Source organism: Chrysemys picta, chromosome 10 (genome assembly GCF_011386835.1).
Source record: "Chrysemys picta bellii isolate R12L10 chromosome 10, ASM1138683v2, whole genome shotgun sequence".
Taxonomy (NCBI): domain Eukaryota; kingdom Metazoa; phylum Chordata; order Testudines; family Emydidae; genus Chrysemys; species Chrysemys picta.
This window is the reverse complement of record NC_088800.1, coordinates 1,977,717-1,999,885: the sequence shown is the minus strand read 5'-3', so window position 1 is coordinate 1,999,885 and position 22,169 is coordinate 1,977,717. Positions and strand designations below refer to the sequence as shown.

General features: G+C 37.7%; 1 protein-coding gene across 4 annotated transcripts in view; it reads right to left on the bottom strand.

The window, feature by feature from the left end:
• Positions 1–412: 412 nt before the first annotated feature.
• The window catches only part of GOLM2 (golgi membrane protein 2), a 32,229-nt gene continuing 10,472 nt past the window's right edge, over positions 413–22,169 (bottom strand). The window contains exons 4-10 of one of the 4 annotated variants that reach the window (XM_005300673.5): positions 21,384–21,474; positions 19,558–19,702; positions 19,058–19,138; positions 18,540–18,638; positions 16,429–16,602; positions 7,637–7,804; positions 413–2,219 (exon numbers count right to left, since the gene is read on the bottom strand). In XM_005300673.5, the coding sequence (XP_005300730.2) occupies positions 2,149–2,219; positions 7,637–7,804; positions 16,429–16,602; positions 18,540–18,638; positions 19,058–19,138; positions 19,558–19,702; positions 21,384–21,474 (829 nt within the window). In that variant the 3' untranslated portion in view covers positions 413–2,148. The remainder of the gene's footprint in view (positions 2,220–7,636; positions 7,805–16,428; positions 16,603–18,539; positions 18,639–19,057; positions 19,139–19,557; positions 19,703–21,383; positions 21,475–22,169) is intronic. The other 3 variants (XM_005300675.5, XM_005300674.5, XM_065559099.1) reach the window with 3 other exon arrangements.

The window sequence follows — 22,169 nt, the reverse complement described above, 5'->3', positions numbered from 1 at the left end:
TGACACCATCTAAATTACTGTTTCCACAGGATGTTAAAATATTTAGTGTCCACATTTCATTCTGACATAACTTTCTTAAACCAACCTAGAAGGGGAGCTAGGTTCTGTAGTGGCCTAACCTTTCTGCATATGAAAATCTAGCTTAACATCCTGTCTTTAGAATCACAAGTGAAAGCATATCTTGAGGTGTATGGGCTCCTCCAAAATAACTATGCTGGTTGGCATATAAACAACAGCTTTCACAGCATTTGCTTACGCATGGCTAGTATTCAGCAATCCATCGCTTTTATGAAGACATTAATGCACTACAAAAAAACACCACCACACACAAAAATTCAAGGCAAAAAGAATGAACTTCGAATACATACGATTTGTCTAAAATAGCCCACAAAGCCAATAATGAGACAGTGAAAACTTAACAACTTAATTTATTAGAACCCAATAAACGGTTTCAGTAACTGAATCTTGAACACCTCATTCAGGACAAAAATTACATATTGAAATTTTCTTAAGTAAAATCTTGCAGTGTACATGTACAGTATCTACTGAAGACTGCTAGTTTTAAAATTTTGAGATCTGTATAGTATTGGGGTATTGTTATGGCATCTCACTGAGCAGGTTCAGCTTTTTGCTTTTTATTTTCATGTTGAAAATATATTCTCACATCATGCAATTTTTTTTAAGTGTGTAATGAATAGTCCTGGCTTAAGTATACAAGCTCAAGTCTTTAAAAAAAAGTCAGATGGTTAAGCAGAATCTTCTCAAAGATTTATTTTCATGAAGTTATTGTATATTTAAGACTTGTTACTGAAGTCAAAAAAACTGATGACCTTTTAAATTTATTCAAAATTTTCACGTAATCACCACAATGAATCAAATGTAATACGATGCTATTTTAAATTTGAACCTGAGTACAGAGATAGCAAAGTACAATCACCCCTGTCATAGGCCCCATAAATTCTATTCACAGTAGCCCTTTTTGAGAAGCAGGTAGCGTTAATAACCTTAAATTTGAACTTACTGTAAATAAACAAAACCATTTCTATAGAATTCAGAAAGTATTTAAACCCAGAATACAAAAAAGTATCTACCTTACAAACTCTTCTGAAATAGAAAAGCAACAGTGTAGATGTCAAATGTTTGAAGAGATCTGTATCAGCGTATTAAACTTTAAATTAAAATGACAGACTTGAGCTGTTCATGAAATTAGAGGGTTCATATGATTATATCTAGTGATTGCAAAGACTGCACATACTTTCCTTTAGTTTTCTCTATGTGAACTATTTATACAGAACTGTTGTAGACTACTTCTAATTTAAGAAACAGTTGTAACCTTTAAAGGTGTTAGCAAATACGTTTCCTACAGCTTTGTTAAGGGAAGTTTTAAAATACTGATTCAGTTTTTAGTTTGACTGGTGAAATCAGCTAGCCATACCTCTTCCAGCATGGATCAAGTTCCTATTACTGATTTCCAACTATGGATATAAACTTTGGTCACTGTGTGCTAGGATTAAATGGCTCTGATTTCTGGCAAGTTGCTGTAGAATGTTTCAGTCACCTATCTCTGTTCTTAATTTATTAAGGAAGGTGCAACCCATACATATTTTTTTACACATTTTCATTCAGTTGTCTCAATTGAAAGCTTACCTGCAAAATACAGCACCCATGGAAAATAAAGGGGTATTTTCATTCATACAGATAATATATTCCTGTATAAAAGGAGTCCTTCAGCTGTCCAATTGTTTCCACAGTGTATTTGTTCCATATGTAAGATACAAACTGTACAAGTTCTCCAGTTTACAAGATTTCCTAATTTGCAGAAACAATTCAGCCTCAATTGGTAATATATTAGTTTGTTTTAAATGCAAAGATTGCAGGTAAGGTACAGTCTTTAAATTTAATTGGCTCACTAGAACAGAACAGAAATGTCATTTTGATAATACAATTTGCAATAGTACAACTATGTACATATATATACACACAGCATTTTATGTCTCCTTCCATTACTTAATTAACATTAAGTAAATTGATTTTAAGTAACCTATTACTGTTTCTTTATTACCATCTTAAGGAATACTGAAACAAAAATAGTTCAGTTTTGAAGCACTTCAATTCTGTTGCAAATTCTCTTAGATATTAATTCAGGCTTTAAAGCACATCATTGAAGCGTGACTTTCCATAGTCTCCAAGGTCCATTTGAAGTTCTTTCTCTTCATCATCTGCAATTGAAATATTCAGATCAAAATTAATAGACAACTAAATGATCACTACTGAAACTCATTTAAAAATAGCTTTCCAGAACAAATCTGGTTACAGACATATGTGGATACTGACATGGGTGCACACCACATTAAACCTGCCTGTTCACAAGAACAGAGTAGACAGGCCAGAGTTGGCATGATGGCTATACACCTCTACTCCGATATAATGCTGTCCTCGGGAGCCAAAAAAATCTTACCGTGTTATAGGTGAAACCGCGTTATATTGAACTTGCTTTGATCTGCTGGAGTGCACAGCCTCTTCCCCCCGGAGCGCTGCTTTACCGCGTTATATCCAAACTCATGTTTTATCGGGTCGCATTATATCGGAGTAGAGGTGCATCTAATTACAAACCCAGCAGTTTTCATTTTTTGGGTTGCCTCTGCTGAAGAAGTGGGATTTTGACGGTGCTAGATACCCTTATTTTGGAGTGCTGAGTTTCAGAGATTTGATTGATTTTAAGGGATTCTAGGACTGGTAATATTTACCAGTTGAGAATGTCCCTTTTAAATGTGCCACACAATCCTATTAGATCCAAATCCTTTCCAGAAGAACTCGAGACTTTGTGCCTTCTCCATTTTCCCCCACATTCACATTACAAGAAAAAACCCCACACAACATAACTGCCAAAAAAGTTGAATATGGTCTGATAATGAACCAAGCTATAAATTTCTTCTCTTCCTCATGAGCACAAAAAGGAGGAACACTCCAAAAATCTTTGGCACAGTCAATTGTGAAGCAGTGGAATCCATGTCCAGTATTTCAAATTGTACTTTTAAATCAGTGTTTTTGAAGTCTGCTATTTTAAAGTTTTCTATTGAGCCTCTAAGACACCATAGTACAGTGTCTCGTGAAGTCTTTAAACAGCAAACTCTAGACTTCAGTCTTGTATTTTATATATTAGCTGTATTTTTTTTTATAGTTTTCTTTCATCTTCAGATCAATTCAATCTTTGTTGTGTGTTCATTTTCAGTGTCATCATACTGCGTATGATAAAATTCTCAGTTACCCCCTTTCTGCTCAAAAGATGAATGCAATTACCCAGAAAGGCTATCATCTGACTGATATCCACCATGTCATTTACCTGCTCAGGACTTAGGGAAAAAAATATTTTAAGCCAGACATTAACCACACAGGTAGAGAGAAAAGATTTCTTTGGAGGGTGAGATCCAAGATTCCCCTCAGCATTCCCACCCAGCCCCACTGCTAATCCCAGATGCCAGAAAGTGGTCGAATTTCTAATCAGATACCATGTATGAACACTGCATGACAGATTGCATCCTTCATATCAGCCTTTGATTGGGCTTTTGATAGATTTGTAACTTCATCCTCAACCACTGGAAGGGAAGAGGAGTTCTCTCGTCTCTTCCAGAATCTCAACATTCAACACTCCTGCTTTCCAGCTTTGACTCTATGTATTTTCCCCTCTAAAAATTCCAGCATCTCAGTTGCTGTTTTTTTACCCAATTGTATAATTAACTAAAGCTCACTATTTATCCCTAACATGGCTACTTTACTAGCATCCATACCAGGCACACTTGTCCCTTATTTCAGAAGGATTAATGTTTTTAAATGGCACAGTTCAAGCTAGATTTTTGGGTTCACCAAACTTTGCAATACCCCAACAATCTACCACAGCAATTGTCAAACTTTACTGTCCTGTTCTATTTCTTCTTTCCAACCTAACATGGGGCTCTGGCCTTTTCCTTACTGCTTTCAAACCAAGAAAGCTGAAGTTCCAGATTCAGCCATGACAAATTCTGAAAGATATTTCAAAAGCTTTGAGCTCCCCTTCTTCACATTTGTTGCATCCCTCCCATTCCTAGAAATAACACGGGCAAGGTTCACTGCTGGAAGAGGTTTACTTAGATCTTCCCTCAAATGTGTCTTATTCAGAAAGTTCCCACTGAAATCTTCCTTCCTAAAGCACTTTGCATTTGCAAGCTAGAAAGTGTCAGTTTTAAGGGTTAATATCCTTCTAACAATCCTGTAACAAGTCTTACCATCATATTACATACTGCAATAGTCCAAGTCTCAAATTTAACCTATGTGAAATGTGCTCTGGTTCCTTAAGAGGTAGCTAATACAGAGTGTACATTACAATGAAACCAGGCTGCCATGGGTTCAGGAGTATTTCAGTTGTGCCAAAAACTCCTAATACAGGTGTCAAGAATGAAAAGATTAAAGCCACTCATGAAGACTGCATCCCCTAGGTGATTTCTCTTATATGAATGTGAAATTTGCAAACATTGATATCGCTATTAAATATAATTTGGAACAAACATATTGTGATAAAAAACAAGAGCTGCTTAACTTGATTTGTTTGCACCTACAATACTTTGTGCTTTGCCTTTAAAGCCACAGAATATTTTCCAAAAACATTCTGGTTTCACTTTAGACAAAGGCCATTGAGATTTTTTTCCTTCTACTCATTACAACAATGAAACCATGTCACCAAAAAGCGTGTTGACTAAACACATTTTAATGCTTCCCCTGAACAAAGGATTGTTGGCTTTTCCCTGTCATTGATTTATACACCAAAAATCAGGCAAATAACCAGCACACAGAAAAACAGAGCAAATACCCAGCTGTCATTCCTTTTCTGAATTGTCAGGCATCATAACTTGTAAACGTCCAAGACTTTTACAAAGCTATTTCTCTTTGCCACCAGCTGATCCAAATCAATATTAAGTACCAGCAATGCCCCTCTACCATGTACATTGGCCAATCTGGACAGTCTCTCCGCAAAAGAATTAATGGACACAAATCTGACATCAGGAATCATAATACTCAAAAACCAGTGAGAAAACAATTTAACCTGTCTGGCCATTCAATGACAGACCTGCGGGTGGCTCTCTTACAACAGAAAAACTTCAAAAACAGACTCCAACGAGAGACTGCTGAGCTGGAATTGATATGCAAACTAGACACAATCAAAACAGGATTGAATAAGGACTGGGAATGGCTGAGCCATTACAAACATTGAATCTATCTCCCCTTGTAAGTATTCTCACACTTATCAAACTGTCTGTACTGGGCTAGCTTGATTATCACTTCAAAAGTTTTTTTCTCTTACTTCATTGGCCTCTCAGAGTTGGTAAGACAACTCCCACCTGTTCATGCTCTCTGTATGTGTGTGTGTGTATATATATATATATATATATATATATATATATATATATATATATATATATATATATATATATATATATCCTCAATATATGTTCCACTCTATATGCATCCGAAGAAGTGGGATGTAGCCCACGAAAGCTTATGCTCTAATAAATTTGTTAGTCTCTAAGGTGTCACAAGTACTCCTGTTCTTTAAACAGGTTAAAGCAATTTACAACCCAAGGCATATTCGATTAAATACAATTTAACCACAGCTCTCTGTGCCTCTGACTTTTCAATTTCCCACCAACATACCTAATAGAATCGTGCTGTAAGAACTGGTGTACAAAATAGTATACTAAAATACACTGCTTATAGTAGCATGCAACACAAGTGATGTTTACTCTTAATCTCCTCACTTGCTCTGTAGAATACCACTATAACGGTGGGTTACTATTGAAAAGTCAGTCAAAACTGAATCCAACCTATGAACTCTCACACTGAGCTCTCAGTGAGCAAGAGCTGCATACTGGAGGGGAACAATCCTGCACTGGCACGTATCTAGTCCAACGCTGACCTAATCAGTTCCCCCTCCACCCCCTGCCCCAACTCCAATTTATGATTCATAGAGCACAGCAGTAAAGAGAGAGAGGGGACTGTACTGAGTGGAATACAGAACACTAGCACTTTGAGAAGATTTAGGAAGGGTCATAGTATTATAGGGGCTAAAATGAAAAGCTAGGGAATATGGCTAAGGTTTTAAAAAACTGGAGTCATATTTAGTCACCTGCCTGAGTTGTCTAAAGAGATGAGCATCCAACAAGTACCTACTGAGGGAGCTGTTGGATGCTCATCTCTTTTGAAAAACCAGACAGAAGCCTAACTTTAAGCTCCTATTTTTGAAAATCTTGATGCATGGTTTAGACAGTTACACATGTGAGTGTCTAGATAGGACTCTTTCCTTAACGTTACAAGATGGAAGGTTCAGAGCAGACACCCCATACTTCTGTAAGTCAATGGCAATAAAACAGGCTGCGTTTTCTACTTGGTCAGATCTCCAAATCGAAGCTACAAAGTGGGTTTTACAGACCATTAGAACTGAAGCCATGGCAGCCCTATTCAGTAATCCAGTGCATTTAGAAATGCACCTGTCACTTTTGATCAAAACTGCAAGAACAGGAGCCTCATGCTGGAAGAGCAGCAGTAATTTTCATTTGTCAGTAAGTTAATTCGTTGCTCAACGTTCCGATCTGTACTTATGTACCTCTTTCACCTGTTCATTAGCTCTCCCACGCCAACACTGCCACAGTACGATGCATATTTAAGTGCACAACTACACTAGTCAGTTGGTTCTAGCCATATTTAGGGTATCCATTAACTATGCTTAAAAGAAAGTCTTTCAAATTTATTTCCTGCTGTACAAACCTTGTTATCTGGGAACTTTTCAGGAAAAGAATATGTGGTTACAATAAGATGATCAAGAACAGGGCACCTATAGAACTTCAAAATATTTTGTCTTATGCACTTTTCCTTTAGTTGGAAATATATTTAGAACCCTAAACATTTTCTCCATAAAATTGTGTATACTACTACACTACCATACAACATTAATAGTGTAACTGGAGCCAGGCAACAAAGAGTCAATACATTGAAGTACACGCAGAACAAAAGATGGAGGCATGCACATATAAAGGGATATTAGCTGACTGAGTTAACTAGTTCTGAAGTTAATAGGGTGAATTGAATGTCTGTTGAATCTGTGTATTAAGCACAAAAATGTTTAGTATAGTTTTAGCTGCTAAATGATGATAATTTTACGATCAGCAAATATATAGCATCCTAAGATAGTTGTGATACTATAGATATAAGTAGTATTCTCAAAATACATGTTAATATGCCTTTGAAATTGTTTTAATGAATGCAGACGCATGTGTGTTCAAAATAACTAACTAACTACGAGACTGCCTGATTATTGAAGGCAAATAAAACTGTTCCTGAAATTTCAGTCATCCTAACTTTACTAGCATAATAAAGCAGCTTGTTTCAAAGATTTTTATACAATGTTAAAATATGCTGTATTGAACACCATTATAAGGTTGGTTTTGAAACAGCAAGTATAAACATAAGAGAAAGACTGCCTGAAGAACATTTCTTTCATGCTAAGGCAGCTTTGATTAACTAGTAATATTGAAGCTGTACACAAATTCAACAAGTAAACTCAGTGTGGATTTTTCTTTAGTGGGATGGAGACAAGGCCCAAGCTCACCTTGGACGTCTTCTTCTCCACCATCACCATCCTCTTCTTCATTGTAGGCCAGTTCAGCCTGTTTGTCTGCCTCATACTCACCCACGTTACCATCATCCCCATTATAATCCGCCAATTTAGAGCCATGCTGCGGATCAACAGGGGATTCATTCTCATCAAAGAATCGGCCTGTGAAGTAGGCAAAGGATTAAGTCAGAAGCAAAGAGGAAAGAAAAGAAAAGAAAAGAAAAGAAAGGATTCTAACAAAGCAGACGATAGGTTAGAATCTTCAGTCCTTGTAGCCAGGTCACTTGTGAAAAACTAATACTGTTTTATGAAAACATCTCCATGCAAAAAGATTTACTTGATCATTTAAACGGAGTTATGAGAATTCTGCTTGTCAGTGGCACATGCCAGCTGGCTCTTACGGTATTTGGTTACTATGAGCTTCACTCTTTGGAGAAAAAAAGTGTTTAAATAAAAGGCTCCATATATGAAGATCCAGAAATACCATTCACTTTTCCTCGAATGCCAGGATTTATCCACGAACATGAAGAATTTTTAATTTAAATTTAGATTTGCCTAACTTTTACCATCACATTGGAAAAATTCAAAAAATCTTCTCCTTAGAAAGCAGATTGGTGGTTTTCTGCTCACGGTGAAGTATAAATACTTCAAAGGAATTCAGCTAGTCTCTTGAGTGCACCATGCTGTCTCTGGTCCAATCCAACAAAGATCTGTCTGGAGTCTTTGGAATATTTTTGCTGAACTATGTAGTTACTATATCTTTATACTAACTTTCCTGTTAAGATTTAAAGTTTAAAAAAATATAGTAAATATCTTCTTATGCTTTTAAGCGGGTACGAGGAATAGTTCCACAGTGAAATAAGGTACTACAAAAAACATGAATTAATTAGAACTATAAAACGGATACACAAACTAAAAATATATGAGAAAAGATTAATGGTTTAATGTCAAATTGAGAACAGGTGTTCAGTGGAGTATCCAGGGGGGTCTGAGTCCACTACAATTCAATACATTTATCAACTACTTGGAGGAGAGAGTGCAATATGATAATCAAATTCGCAGACATGAACCTGGAAGGATTGCAACTGGAGACTAGATTAAAATGCAATACAATCTTTATATATTGGAGAGAAGCTAAAAATTGAGATTTGAGGAGATCACGATCATCACCGATGTAAAGTCACATATGTAAAAAGCAATTAAATGCAGAAAAACTGAATGGGAGAATGCCACTTCAACATTCGTATCAGAGAAAAGTGTGCGTGCAGTGGATGATTTGACTATGAGAGTGGCATTGTTTTAAGAAAAGCTAATGTTACTGTACACAATGAAGCATGTGATTAACAGAGATTGGCAAATACTGAGTAAGGTTTTCCACAAAGATTTGTTTGAATTTTTAAGTGAGTTCTCTTCAGCTATGTTTGTATGTCTTTTTTATTGCACTAATATTCACAGAGAGCAAATCTGAGTTTAACTGGCACAAGTGTCCACAGAAAGTTTCTAAGTCATATACAAGGAAATTGGAAGATTACATGCACAGGTATGTACTACATGCATTTATGCAGTCTCAAAAAACAAAAACACAGGGGACAGAAACAACATCACGTTTCTTCTTTGAGCAATCACAAGTAGTGCACACGTCTATTGAGCTGTACTGGCCTATTCTCAGAACTTTTCAAAATTAATCCATATATAAGACGATGCACAAAAATAGTTTCATATACCAGGATAGAGGAAATTATGACCTGCTCACAAGCAGAAAGTCAAATTTAGATACATTACACATTTTCCACTCCTATCTAAAAAATGTTAGAGACAATTGCTTTAATTAGCACTACGTTAATTACTGCGTGAATTCTTGGTACTGCATTTTAAACAAATAAAGGTCAGAACTCAGGAGAGAAATACACTGTTAAGTTTTGTAAATAAAGACATGAGGAAAAGAAGAATTGATCATGCTCAGTCTACAGAAAAAGAAACAACACTAAGTCTTCAAATATGAAGAGAACCGATCAACTTTAGGTCAGCCAAAGTTAGCATAACCTACAGTCAGATAATTCAGGTTAAAAATGGAGGAACACAGGTAGGAATAAAATATAGCTTGCTAAAGAGTTGTGTCAGATATTGAAGGCTAGAAAGGACAAATATTTATAAAGATTTAGTTAAGAATAATTAAATCCACTGTGCCACAACGAAGAGCAAGATATTAAGAACATAAGAAAGGCCGTACCAGGTCAGACCAAAGGTCCATCTAGCCCAGTATCCTATCTACCGACAGTGGCCAATGCCAGGTGCCCCAGAGGGAGTGAACCTAACAGGCAATGATCAAGTGATCTCTCTCCTGCCATCCATCTCCACCCTCTGACAGAGGGAGGCTAGGGACACCATTCCTTACCCCTCCTGGCTAATAGACCACCAGGAATTTATCCAGTTCTCTTTTAAACTCTGTTATAGTCCTAACCTTCACAACCTCCTCAGGTAAGGAGTTCCACAAGTTGACTGTGCGCTGCGTGAAGAGGAACTTCCTTTTATTTGTTTTAAACCTGCTGCCTATTAATTTCCTTTGATGACCCCTAGTTCTTGTATTATGGGAATAAGTAAATAACTTTTCCTTATCCACCTTCTCCACTTGCATCTGAAGAAGTGAGGTTCTTACCCACGAAAGCTTATGCTCCCAATACTAGTCTTAAAGGTGCCACAGGACCCTCTGTTGCTTTTTACAGAATAGTCTATATTTGTTTATTTTTAAAACAGCCTATTAGGTTGGTTTAGTTTAAATTAGTTATAAATACTATCAAATAAAGAGATTCATATGCACAGATGAACCTCAATTTGCTATTAAGAACATATTTATTTCTTAAGAGACATGCTCACTTTGGGGAAATTTTTTGTTGGAGATTCAAACAACTTCCATGGCTATAGTTCCATTACATTTTCCCGATTTCAAATAAAATTCATACAATACAATATTTTGTCCATTGATAAGTGAATAGAAACAGTTTAATCTCAATTGCATGACACTGCTCAAATGTTTAAAAAAAAAAAATCAATCTTCAGTACCAGTATATAAGAGACATGAAAAACATCTATCATTTTGAGAATTCATTAAAGGTTAAGCCTCAATGTAAAACTTGAAAGCAGGAGATAAAGTGTTTGGACCAATTTCTAGTGTTCAAAAAATAAAACCAAGCAGACCAAGTGTGATTTAACAGGACAGTAAAGTTTGGCAACAAAAACTATTCAAAGCCTTAAAAAGATGAAAAAATGAATTTCACTGATATTGCACACCAAGTTTCTCACCATTTTAAAAATAAGGGCATATAGTTGCCAATTTTAAAAAAAATTCAGTTTACAGAGATTGAGCTTGGCATGAGAGTTACTTTTCTTTTTAGTTAACATACCCAGGTCTTCCTACAAGTTGTGAGAAGATTATTAGTTATTTGTATTATGGAAGAACACATGAGATCAAAGCTCTGCTGTGCTAGCCGTCATATGCACATCCGAGGTCTGAGACACACTCCTTGTTCCAAAGAGCCTAACAATCTAAACAAAAGATAATCTAAACCAAGCAGCTTTGTACTATAAGAGAAAAAGAAAATATAGGCTTTGATACTACGGGAAAAAGGTGTTATAGAAAATCCCCAAAGATTATATTACAAAAATAAGGGACCATTGCATCCCACAAGAAAACAAAAGCTTTCAGTAAATTGGTCATGTAGGTTAGGTGTGGAGTTTTTCCCATTTAAAGCTTATAGTGAGAATTCTGTTAATTTCAAAACAGATTTTCTGGAGATTTCACTTTTACTTCAACTCTCACTCTTTCCCATGTGCCCTGCAAAAGCCTGATATTTCATTACATTAATATCTGTAAAGTGCTATGGACTCACAGAAGCCCCAAGAGCTAAATTATTATATTTATACGATCCACCAGCTGCCCTCTCTCTTGAATGAGCTGACTGCAGCCAGGTATGGAAACAAGCTAAGTAACTGCTCCTACAAAACCATTACTGTTTAGGAAACTGTCCACAAGTATTCCACTTCTGGTGTGCCTGCCTCCCCTCCCACCATGCATACAACGTCCGATTCTTTTCAACAGCAGTGTCCCCTGGGCACTCACCTGTGCCCTGTAACCAAGGGCATAAGGGTTGGACAGCCACAACCAGCCTTCACTGCCTTACTGCCAAAGACAAGCTGGAACCCATGCTGAGCACTGTGCAATTTCCTTCTCTAGCTAGTTTTTAAGTCAGCATTGTAGTTATAATTCTTCGATTTGTATACTTTTTAAACTCATTGGCAAAAAAAAAAAAAAAAAAAAAAAATGGAATTTAGATGGGAGGTGCTCCAGCACAGCACCACCTGGACATGGTGAAATCAAAACCCCCAGGATCCTGTCCCTCTTGCAAAGCCAATATTCATATTAATAATGGACACCTGAGGTGCTTCTTCTGCCTCACTGAAGCACACGTATTGCTCCAATGCTCAACGTCAGGCTTTTTCACTCACACACACACACGGAATCCCACCTAAACCTTTTCCTCATAGAAAGGTCCCTCAGGGTATCTTCCAAGCCAGAGTTGACCGTATCAGTTAGTGCTCCTGTAAGCCCTGGGTCCAGTCCTCGACAAGCTAGTCCCATACATCCATCACAGCATCCTCCAAACTCTCCTGGATGCAGAGTTCTGAGGCGAGAGGGAGGAAAACAGCGCTCTCAAAGTGATGAGAGAGACAGAGCTCCCTCACCAGCACCCAGGAGAGTAGGAGACCGTTTGAGACCCGTTGTGCCTCTGACACCTCAACACCAGCAGGTTTCCAGATGGCCTCTGCACTGTTTCATGAGCTGGTGCATGCCATGACTAGTACCAAAGCAATGGCACTGAAACATCTGTTACCATGTTACCTGCTAATGTGCGAGATGCACATCCAGAGCAGATCATTTTGGTACCAGGAGACTTAACAATAACCAGCCTCCCAAAATTGCCATTGCTAGCCACTAATAAACTCCTCGCTCCGGGGGCATCTGGGTCAGTCTGTGCACAAGATAGTTAGGAACCATCTACAATGCCTGAAAGAATGGTTCCACTTATGGAGGAGATATACTCTTCCCTCCTCCACCTCAGCCAAGTAAAGTAGAGAGATGTCACCCACACACACACACACCTCTACCTCGATATAACGCTGTCCTCGGGAGCCAAAAAATCTTACTGCGTGATAGGCGAAACCGCGTTATATCGAACTTGCTTTGATCCGCCAGAGTGCGCAGCCCCCCCCCCGCCGAGTGCTGCTTTACCACTGCTGCTTTACCACTTTATACCAGGGTAGAGGTGTACTTAACATACTCTCCTCATTTTGAGCCAAGCCATTCTGACATGGACAAAATTCCACGGGACAACAGGAGGTGATGGGGAAGGAGGGAACTCATCCCTGGGCCCTCTTGGGGAATCCTCTCTCGCCTACAACACCACGTCCCAATCAGATACAATCACAGCCATTCTGGGGCCACTGGGAGATGCAACAGCATCAACTGTTTCTGCCTCCAAAGCCAGGTCCTCCTTCACAGCTTAGACCACATCAAGAAGGGCAACCGGTCCACCATACTTCTCAACATCTGGACCCAGGATTTATACCAAAAATTTCTTCAAGAGACAGATGTCCAGCCAATCCCAGTGGCAATAAAGTATCACCTAATGAGGCTGTCACTCCAACTGTTCCAAGCCAGTAAGGTGATTACTGGATCTTCCAGGAGCGCCTCCAATGAATGGCTGATATCTTGGAAATTCCAGTAGAAATAGCGCAAGAGAAGGTGCACATACTTCTTGACATCCTGTATTCTATTTCCAGAAGACTGGCAATGCCAAAATATCAAAGAAGATTTCTTGGAACAAACAAGGGATTTATGGCAGACCGGAGCATCAGTGACACCCACGTCACAGAAGACAGACACTACCAAGTCCCGTTGGAGGGTATTAGTATTTCTGTAATCACCCCATACCTGGATCCTTGGTGGTTGCAGCTGTCCCAAAGAGGTCTAAACAGAGACCACCCAAAGTAATACCTCTCTGGCTGTAAAGCCCATTCCTCAGTCAATTTACAGACGCACCTATCAATTAAACTGCCAAATGCTTCTGGCTAGATACAACTTCCTGAATTGGGCCAGAACATCATTTTATTGAGACACTCTCTCAGGAAAATAGGAAAGAACTTAAGATTCATCATGGAGGAGCAAATGGTAACTTGCACCTCCTTACAAGCATCCTTCGATGTCTCAAATGTCAATAAGCACCATAGCAACCCCAACTACTACATGCAAAGCATCTTGATTGCAGTTGTCCAGTATTCTGAAGGAGGCCCAAATGACCACTGAGGGTCCTTGAAGGGTGGATCATGACCTTCTCGGTACCCATACCAATGAGGCCTTACATATGCTAAAAGACTTGTGAGCCACCTTGTGCTCTTTGGGGCCATACAGCCCCACCTCCAGGAGGAACAGATATACAGGCCAACAGATATCAGAGCCTCCAAGGAAGAGGCAGAGGTCACAGAGGAGACGAACTTCTGACCCTTCCTCTACTCTCATCGGTAGGTTTGACAGCGCGGACAACAACCACATAGAACCACAGGATCTATTTTCCTGTCCTCACCTAAAGTAGTCCTCAACTTTCACCTAAATAAGTGATCCACCTGCTAGTTTTCTTCCCCAAGCCTCATACCAGTCAAGGATGGAAGCTAGATTCCATACTTTAAGATGTAGTCAGGACTTTCTCCAACTGTTTGGATTGAACAAGAACATTCAGGAATTCACCTAGAGTGTTTCTGGCATTTGACAGAGTGAAAGGACAGCACATTTCTATCCAAAGATTATCTCAATGGGTTCTGGACTGCATTAGAACAGGTTATAAGGTAGAATATTGGGACCCACCTACACAGATCAGAACCTACTCTCCCAGAGCTCAAGCAGCTTCTGCAGTTTCACTACGGTGTTCCAATCTCAGACGTGTAGACTAGCTACTGGAGTTCAGTTCGTACCTTTACCCAGCACTAATCCTTGGTAGAGAGCTCCAGGTCTGGTACCTTCTTTGGCAGAGTTATCATATAGTCATTTTTCAGTGAGTTCACTGCTTGCGCGTCACAAAAACTGGAATACATGTGGACAAATCAGTCAAAGAAAGAAAGAATAGGCTGCTTTAGGAAAAGTAGCTATTCTTTGTGCACTTCTAGAGCAACAGTGTCCCCTTCCAAAAGGCAAGGGAAACCAGAGTGTCAACACGAGAATTCCATTAACTAAATATTTCAATATCTTTAGATATTTCTTCCTACTAGAATAATAGACTACAAAGCACTGTTGGAGAAAGTTTGTTCAGTTCACATTTTGTTAGGTATGCAAAATAATTACTCTGAATCAAAGTCAGTTCATTTCATTTAATGGATTCTGCTTTGCTTAAAAATAAAATAAAAAATTATATCGTTATATCTTCCTGCCTAAAAGCAGCCCACCTGCTTCAGACTTACTATAGACAAGTTAGTTTTCACTGTTCTAAAGCAGATTTAAGAATGTTCAATCACCAAAACTAGTCTTTTGTTTCTTCCATGAACAACATGCACACCATTTGGAGAACGTGCTTTTAAAAAGTCAATACTGAACAAAAGTTAAGTTTCCATAAGTCACTTATTTTTACAGAGATGTTCATAAAATGCTTTTCAATTGGAGAAAAAAAAAAACAACCAACCAGAAGAGGGTTTTTGTTTGTTTGTTTGTTTTTTAAGAGCACAAATCTGGGATTGTAAGAGGAAGTACAAAGCCTATCCCGGTCCATAGAACCACACTTCACAGGGAACTTTTCATCTGAAAAGTTTGAACACCTTTGTTTTGATGCAAGAAAATGGATGAAATATATAAATCAACGTAAGTACTCATGCCAGTGCAATCTTGAGCTTTTAAAACTATTAAATATAAACAGTTTTACAGGAAGAGACTTCCTAGGAAAACAAGACAAAATTAAATACAATTTTAAGATGAAAAATAACAAAACATACTATATGTGTAACACACAACATGCAGTCCACATGATAAATTACAGAGCCATGTGAAATTGTATTGGTGATGCACCTTTGTTTCACCTACACTCTGCCCACTAATCCATCCTTGGCAGGACTACAACTCATTCTGCACATTAAGTGCAACTTGCTTCTGTCAGAAGAAAAATAATTCTCCAACACAGACAGAAGGCAACATAAGGGTTCTTCTGGGAGATATGTTTGGAACAGAACAAGCTTCTGAACAATATGCAAAAAAGCAACCAAACCAAGTCAATTTCCTCCCCCATTATAGTACCAAACTATTTCTTTTATAAGAGCATGCAAGGCATGGTCACTAAGAAAAAAGGGTCAAAACTGAGTTAAGTCATATTGGATAGATACAAGCAGCTGTCTACCTGCAACATACAAACTGATTTTAATATTTTGATTGAATGTCTTCATACTTAATTCTTATTTAAAATGTAAAGTGTTATAAATTGCTACATTTTTAATACCCATAAAGATAGTTGAATAATTAAAACTAATTTCTCTGAACAGTGACATGCTATTGTCTTAAGAAAATTAAGGAATGTACTTTCTGTAGTAATATTTCCCACATATTTAAATTTTCTGCATGTTTAATTTCTATAAGGCCACCCACACAATTGGTCACTTTGTTGGTAATGGGTGTTATTGCAACAGATATGACACAAAAAGACATGCACGCATCCCAAGAGATTGAAGTACAAATACAATGGTATTGACTAACTTACTTTGCTTCATCTTCTGGAAGTCACCAACTCTTTCCTTTGGAGCTTGTTTTCCAAGTTCAGTTTCAATTTTGTGTTCTTTACTTTCCAAGTTTTGTTCAGGAATCAAGAGCTGAGGAGGATTTGGAGGGATCTGCTTCACAAGATTAACATTTCCTTCATTGTCAGCATTTAAATCTACAGCATGAAAAAAGATGTTATTTTGCCCTTTTAGTTTTCCTTCTGTACCATGTAAAAGGGAGCTTACAAAGCTTCCTCTGAAGATAATTTAGTGTAGTCCACACTTCTATTAATGAAGACGGCAAGGCACTGACCGCTTCACTCAGATACTTTTCAATATGTAGGGAAGTTTCTGACCCCATAAGCATAGGATTGTGCTAAGCTTCCGCCCCACATGCATTCTGTCCCAGATTTTTAATCAATACCTTCTGTACAGTATTTAGGATTTCAAAAGTAATTTAAATTAGGGCTGGCAATTAATTGCAGTTAAGTCAAGCAATTAACGCAAAACAAATTAACTAGATTAAAAAATAACTGATTAATCGCAGTTTTAATTGCGCTGTTAAACAACAGAATACCAATTTAAAGTGGTTATAAATATTTTTGGGAGTTTTTCTACATTTTCAAATATATTGATTTCAATTACAACACAGAATACAGAGTGTACAGTGCTCACTTTATATTATTTTTGATTACAAATATTTGCACTGTAAAAAGAAACAGTATTTTTCAATTCAGTTCATACAAGTGCTGTCGTGCAATCTATTGTGAAAGTGCAACTTACAAATGTAGAATTATTTGTATTAATTTTACATAACTGCTCTCAAAAACAAAACAATGTAAAACTTTATAGAGTCTACAAGTCAAAATATGAATGTTTAGCATATCTGACAGGTAGATGGCATGGCTACAACAGTGCCATGCCAATGCCCTCTCTCCCTTTCAGGTGACATTGTAAATAAGAAGCGGGCAGCATTATCTCCTGTAAATGTAAAGAAACTTGTTTGTCTTAGTGATTGGCTGAACAAGAAGTAGGACTGAGTAGACTTATCTGAGGTGAATTGAAAAATATTCATTTTTTTGTCTTTTATATTGCAAATATTTGTAATCAAAAATAAAGTGAGCACTGTACATTTTGTATTGTAACAAATCAATATTTGAAAATGTAGAAAAAACATCCATAAATATTTATAATTACATGTAAATTGGCATTCTATTATTGTTTAACAATGCAATTAAAACGGATTGAGACTTTTTTTAATCTTGCGATTGCTATATTTTTTTAACCATTTGACAGCCTTAATTTAAATGCAAAGCCACTGCAAATAGGGTGGCAGATACACATGAATAAGGAGTACAGAGAAATCCTGTGAAATCCTTGCCCCATTGATTTCAATGGCAAAACTCTTATTGAATGCAGTGGGGCCAAGATTTCACAGAGTCCCTACTGCTTTTCTTAGAGACAAGGAAAACTAATTTTACCCAAAACGAAATGGCTCTGACTTTGTTCCACAGAGGCTATGTACAATTATAGAAATAGATGTAGAAAGTATATCTTTAAGAAATGTCTCTATTTGGAAATTTAAAACATTTTTAAGCGTATACCCATGCAAACTCTGAACACAAAAATCCACTAGTTTTAGTATCTTAAAGTTTAATTTCTTTAAGAATTTGCAATGAACCATTAAGGGACATTTTTTGTTTGACCATTGGTAATTCTACTGGCACAACTTATAAATATCCTAAAGCTGTTTGGTCAATTTACACAAATGCAAAGTATGTTTCACCTTCCTAACAAGGATAGCATTTGAAGATGCATTTTCAACTATAGTGTAGACAGAATCCAACCTTTCCCCAGGACTTTAACAAAAAAAAAAAAAAAAAAAAATCAAACCCACATCATCATCATCTTCTTTACCCTTGCTCTTTGCCTGACATTAATAGAACTAAATCTAACTGGTTAGGCTTAAAATCATAATTTACTGTTTCTTGTGGTTTTAAAAGGTCAGAGTCAGTGGATGCTTGCAGCTAACCTTAAATGATTTGGTAGCAGAAATTAGCTATTGAACAAGATCTTATGAGATTTTGAAATGTCGCCTGTTAAGAGTTCATACCTGGAACCATATTTGGCAAACGGGGCTGTACAGTAGGAAGATTCATATTGGGTTGATGACCTTCACTTTGAGAAGTTGAAATAAGAGGCTTCTTTAAAGCTAAAGAAAATAAATGGATTCACAATAAGAGTTTTGTCCAACAGAACCACCACTATATTCTAGGCTTTACTTTAACAAAGTTCTATTTATACCAAATTTTATTTTAAAATCCCAGTGCTACAACTGAGAAATTAAAACTTCTGGGTAAAGTTTTCAAAAAAAAAAAAAAAAAGCTTGAATGACAAAGCAACTTAATTCCCATTGACTTAAGCACTTGACATTTTTACCTTCTACCAAAAATCTGAACGTTTTTTGACCGAAAAAGTCTGTATTGACACACAACTCCTAACATATATGGGTTTGAAATCATCTGGATTTAAATGTTCACTGACTAATTGGCTGTCTAACACTTCACAGATTTAAATCAGAATTATATCAAATAGCAATATCCTAGAACATTAGAACATGATTTTTCCAACCAGCAGGAGTATCTTCAGCTTTAGCAGGGTCATTCTCTTCTATTCCAGGCATGCCTGCATCACCTCCTGATTTGATTTTCTCTGTCAAAATAAAAACATTAAGTTCTTCTGTGTTGTTCTTTTGACTTTAATAGTGAATTTAGCATTGGTGAAAGTTGCTGGGCTAACAGCCCTGGAATTGAGTCACTTATCCACAGACAAGCCAGAATGCCAGCAATGCCAGCACAAGATTCCGCACACTGCCCTGCTAGTGGACTTCAGCTCCGTTCTGGAGGGACCAATGAAAGGGCAGATCGAACTCCAAACTCAGTCTTTTCCCTCTGTGCTGAGAAGGACAAGGGCAGCATACCCGTAGTTTTTGTAATCAGACTATCTAGCCAATCACAACTGAACTGAGGCAGACTGCTCACTGTCCTAGCTCAAAAACAATTGTTCTGTTTGACGGGGAGGGATAGAATACAATTAATGCATATTTATCCTGTGATGCAAAAAGGAAATACCTTTGCCATTAGGGATGTGATTGCTTGAGGGTTCTTCATTCTTTACTACATTTTTCTCATCTGTCACTTGAACGGTCTTAGATATTGTTTGATCATCATTCAAACCCCGTTCAATGTCTTGTCTTGGCTGGATTCTCTGTGTATCCTGTTTTTAAAACAGATTAAACATTAATGAAGACGACCCTTGGAGGGGAGGGGAGAAATCACTCACTCACCTTGCAATTCTGCTTCTCTGAACATACCTTGCAGAGTTCTCACTCCTAGGTCTTGGCTCTTAGGAGGAGAATGGTTAGCTCCAAGCTCTTAAAGGTTTTGAACCTTGAGAGCAGTAGATAATACGGCAGAGCATGAACCAGACCCCTTATAGGCCAACATCTGCCATTGCCTGCCACATATACATGCTGCCCGTGCCCTCCAAACCAGACATGGCAAACCCGCAAATAAAAATGCAGAAATTGGGCTTGTTTTTGCCTTAATTGGCTTGTGAGTTGCTTGTTGGCTAGTTTTTGGCTTGTAGCTTGTTGGGTTTTTTTTGTTTTTTTTTTTTGATTGGCTCCCGGCAAGCAGAGTGCACAGTGGGCCCACCACAGTCCTAGACTGCACACCGGAGGGGATCTAGTCACAGAGTGTTGGGACTGGCTTGTTTCGGCCTTGTTTTCAAATGGGATTAGCTTGATTTTTGGCTTATTGTGAAAGTCGAGGGTGCTTATTTACCACGTGAAAGTTGGCAACTGTGCTCCAAACATAAGTCAATTCCTGCAGTTGTGCAGGAGCTGACTATCAGAAAGAAATGCCAATTCAAGAACATTGCAAAAATCAAAAAACGTGTCTCAGGGCAAGAGGGAAAAGAGCCTTCAGAAAGATAACAAAATCAGACTTCAAACACAAAGGTCCCTGAGTGAATCTAGGCTTACAGCTTGTAAAGGGCCCACCTCGACCATGTTTCTCTTCCCCCAACAGGTGCATCACAAGGGTAAGGATTCCTGAGTGCCTTGTGCCAAAGCAATGACTCCCATTTACAGCAGAACAGATCGTAACTGGTTCATATGGAGCTCAATTCAGTAATTCCCTTTTGCAGGAACAATTTATATCCCCAGAATAGAATAAGGGTACAATTACTGAGTGGGTATACCTCTATCTGAACAAAGGTGCATATTAAATAAGGTTCAATTACTCAGATTTGTACCTGAAGTTCATTTTACAGACATGAACTTCACCCACAAATAGGGTTGCTAGGCTGCTGCCTGGCTGAAAGTATGCCACTACATTTATATCTAGAGAGAAAATGGAAGATTGTGTGGTTGTACAAAGCTTTCATTGGCATGAATTTGGAATGGCGGAACTACTTCTAGCATTTGTGAAGCAGATCTCACAGTCATTCCAAAGGAATGCCAAGGAAACCATTACTCCACCATAATACGTGTATTTTGCTTGTACTATATTGTACAGTAAACTTTAGAAAAAATTAGTTCCATCATTATTAATAGGTTTTCTACCCCTCTGCCGCTAGTAGGAAGTTACCATACATAGGCCTTGGACTATCAGGTAGTTACACTGCATAATCTCATTGGCAAAATCTAGCATCCAGCTCCACGATGGGCTACAGCAACTGTTTCTAGAGCTGCTGATTTACAAGGCAGACCTTAAATGTGTTTCCGGTCTAGAACTAAAACAAAATAATTACACGGTAACATTTTGGTGAACCCAAGCCAGTGTCCCAGACATCCAAACTAGTTCCGATTTTATTGCTCAAGATGATGCTATCCTTATATTGAAACAAAAAATTCACTATTTCGACAACAGTATTATTTTTAGCCACTATTTACCTTTTGTTCTTGTGCAACTTGGTCCATTAAGTTCTTTATATTTTCTTCATGTTGCATTCTCATGTCTTTGATTTGTTGTCCACACTGCAAACTTAATAGGAAGCACATTAACAGTTACACATTTGATTTGGATTATACCAAGTCTCCCATAATTGCCTGGGAGAAAAAGAAAAGCGACTGGCACAAGAAGCTTGAGGATTAGAAACTGGGATAGCACCAAAAATACCAAGGTTTCAGAGGTGGGGTGAGCAGAAGGTCTGTGACCAGTAGAGCACACTCCCTTACAGGCCTGGAAAATAACCCAAAATTCCTTAGTCTCACCATTCCTCTGCCATCAGCAAATATCTGTGAAACTCGTGAGTAAAGTTTCTCATCCTCTTTAGTGCCCATCCTCAGAAAGGATGGCAAACTACTACTACCAGATACTCTGTTGGCGCTAGTAACAAGGTCTGTTCAGTGGATCTAAAGATTCCAACAATTCTGATGAATTATGTGGGTGTCAATATAATGCAATAGGATGGTATGTTTTGTCAGATTAAAAAAAAACCTACGGGAAAAAAAACCACACAAAACTATAGTAAAAATATTAAGGGTGCAGAGTAAAGCACTCAAGTTAGGAAATGCCAGACTTAAGGTACTATGCAAAAGAAATGTGATCATAATTAAAGACAATCATAATACACACGCACAAGGAGACCAAATTACACTTGCACAGGCAACCTTAATTATGGCCTCTCTTAAGTTCTGAGAGCTTGAATTTGAACCTTAATGTTTTTTATACATATA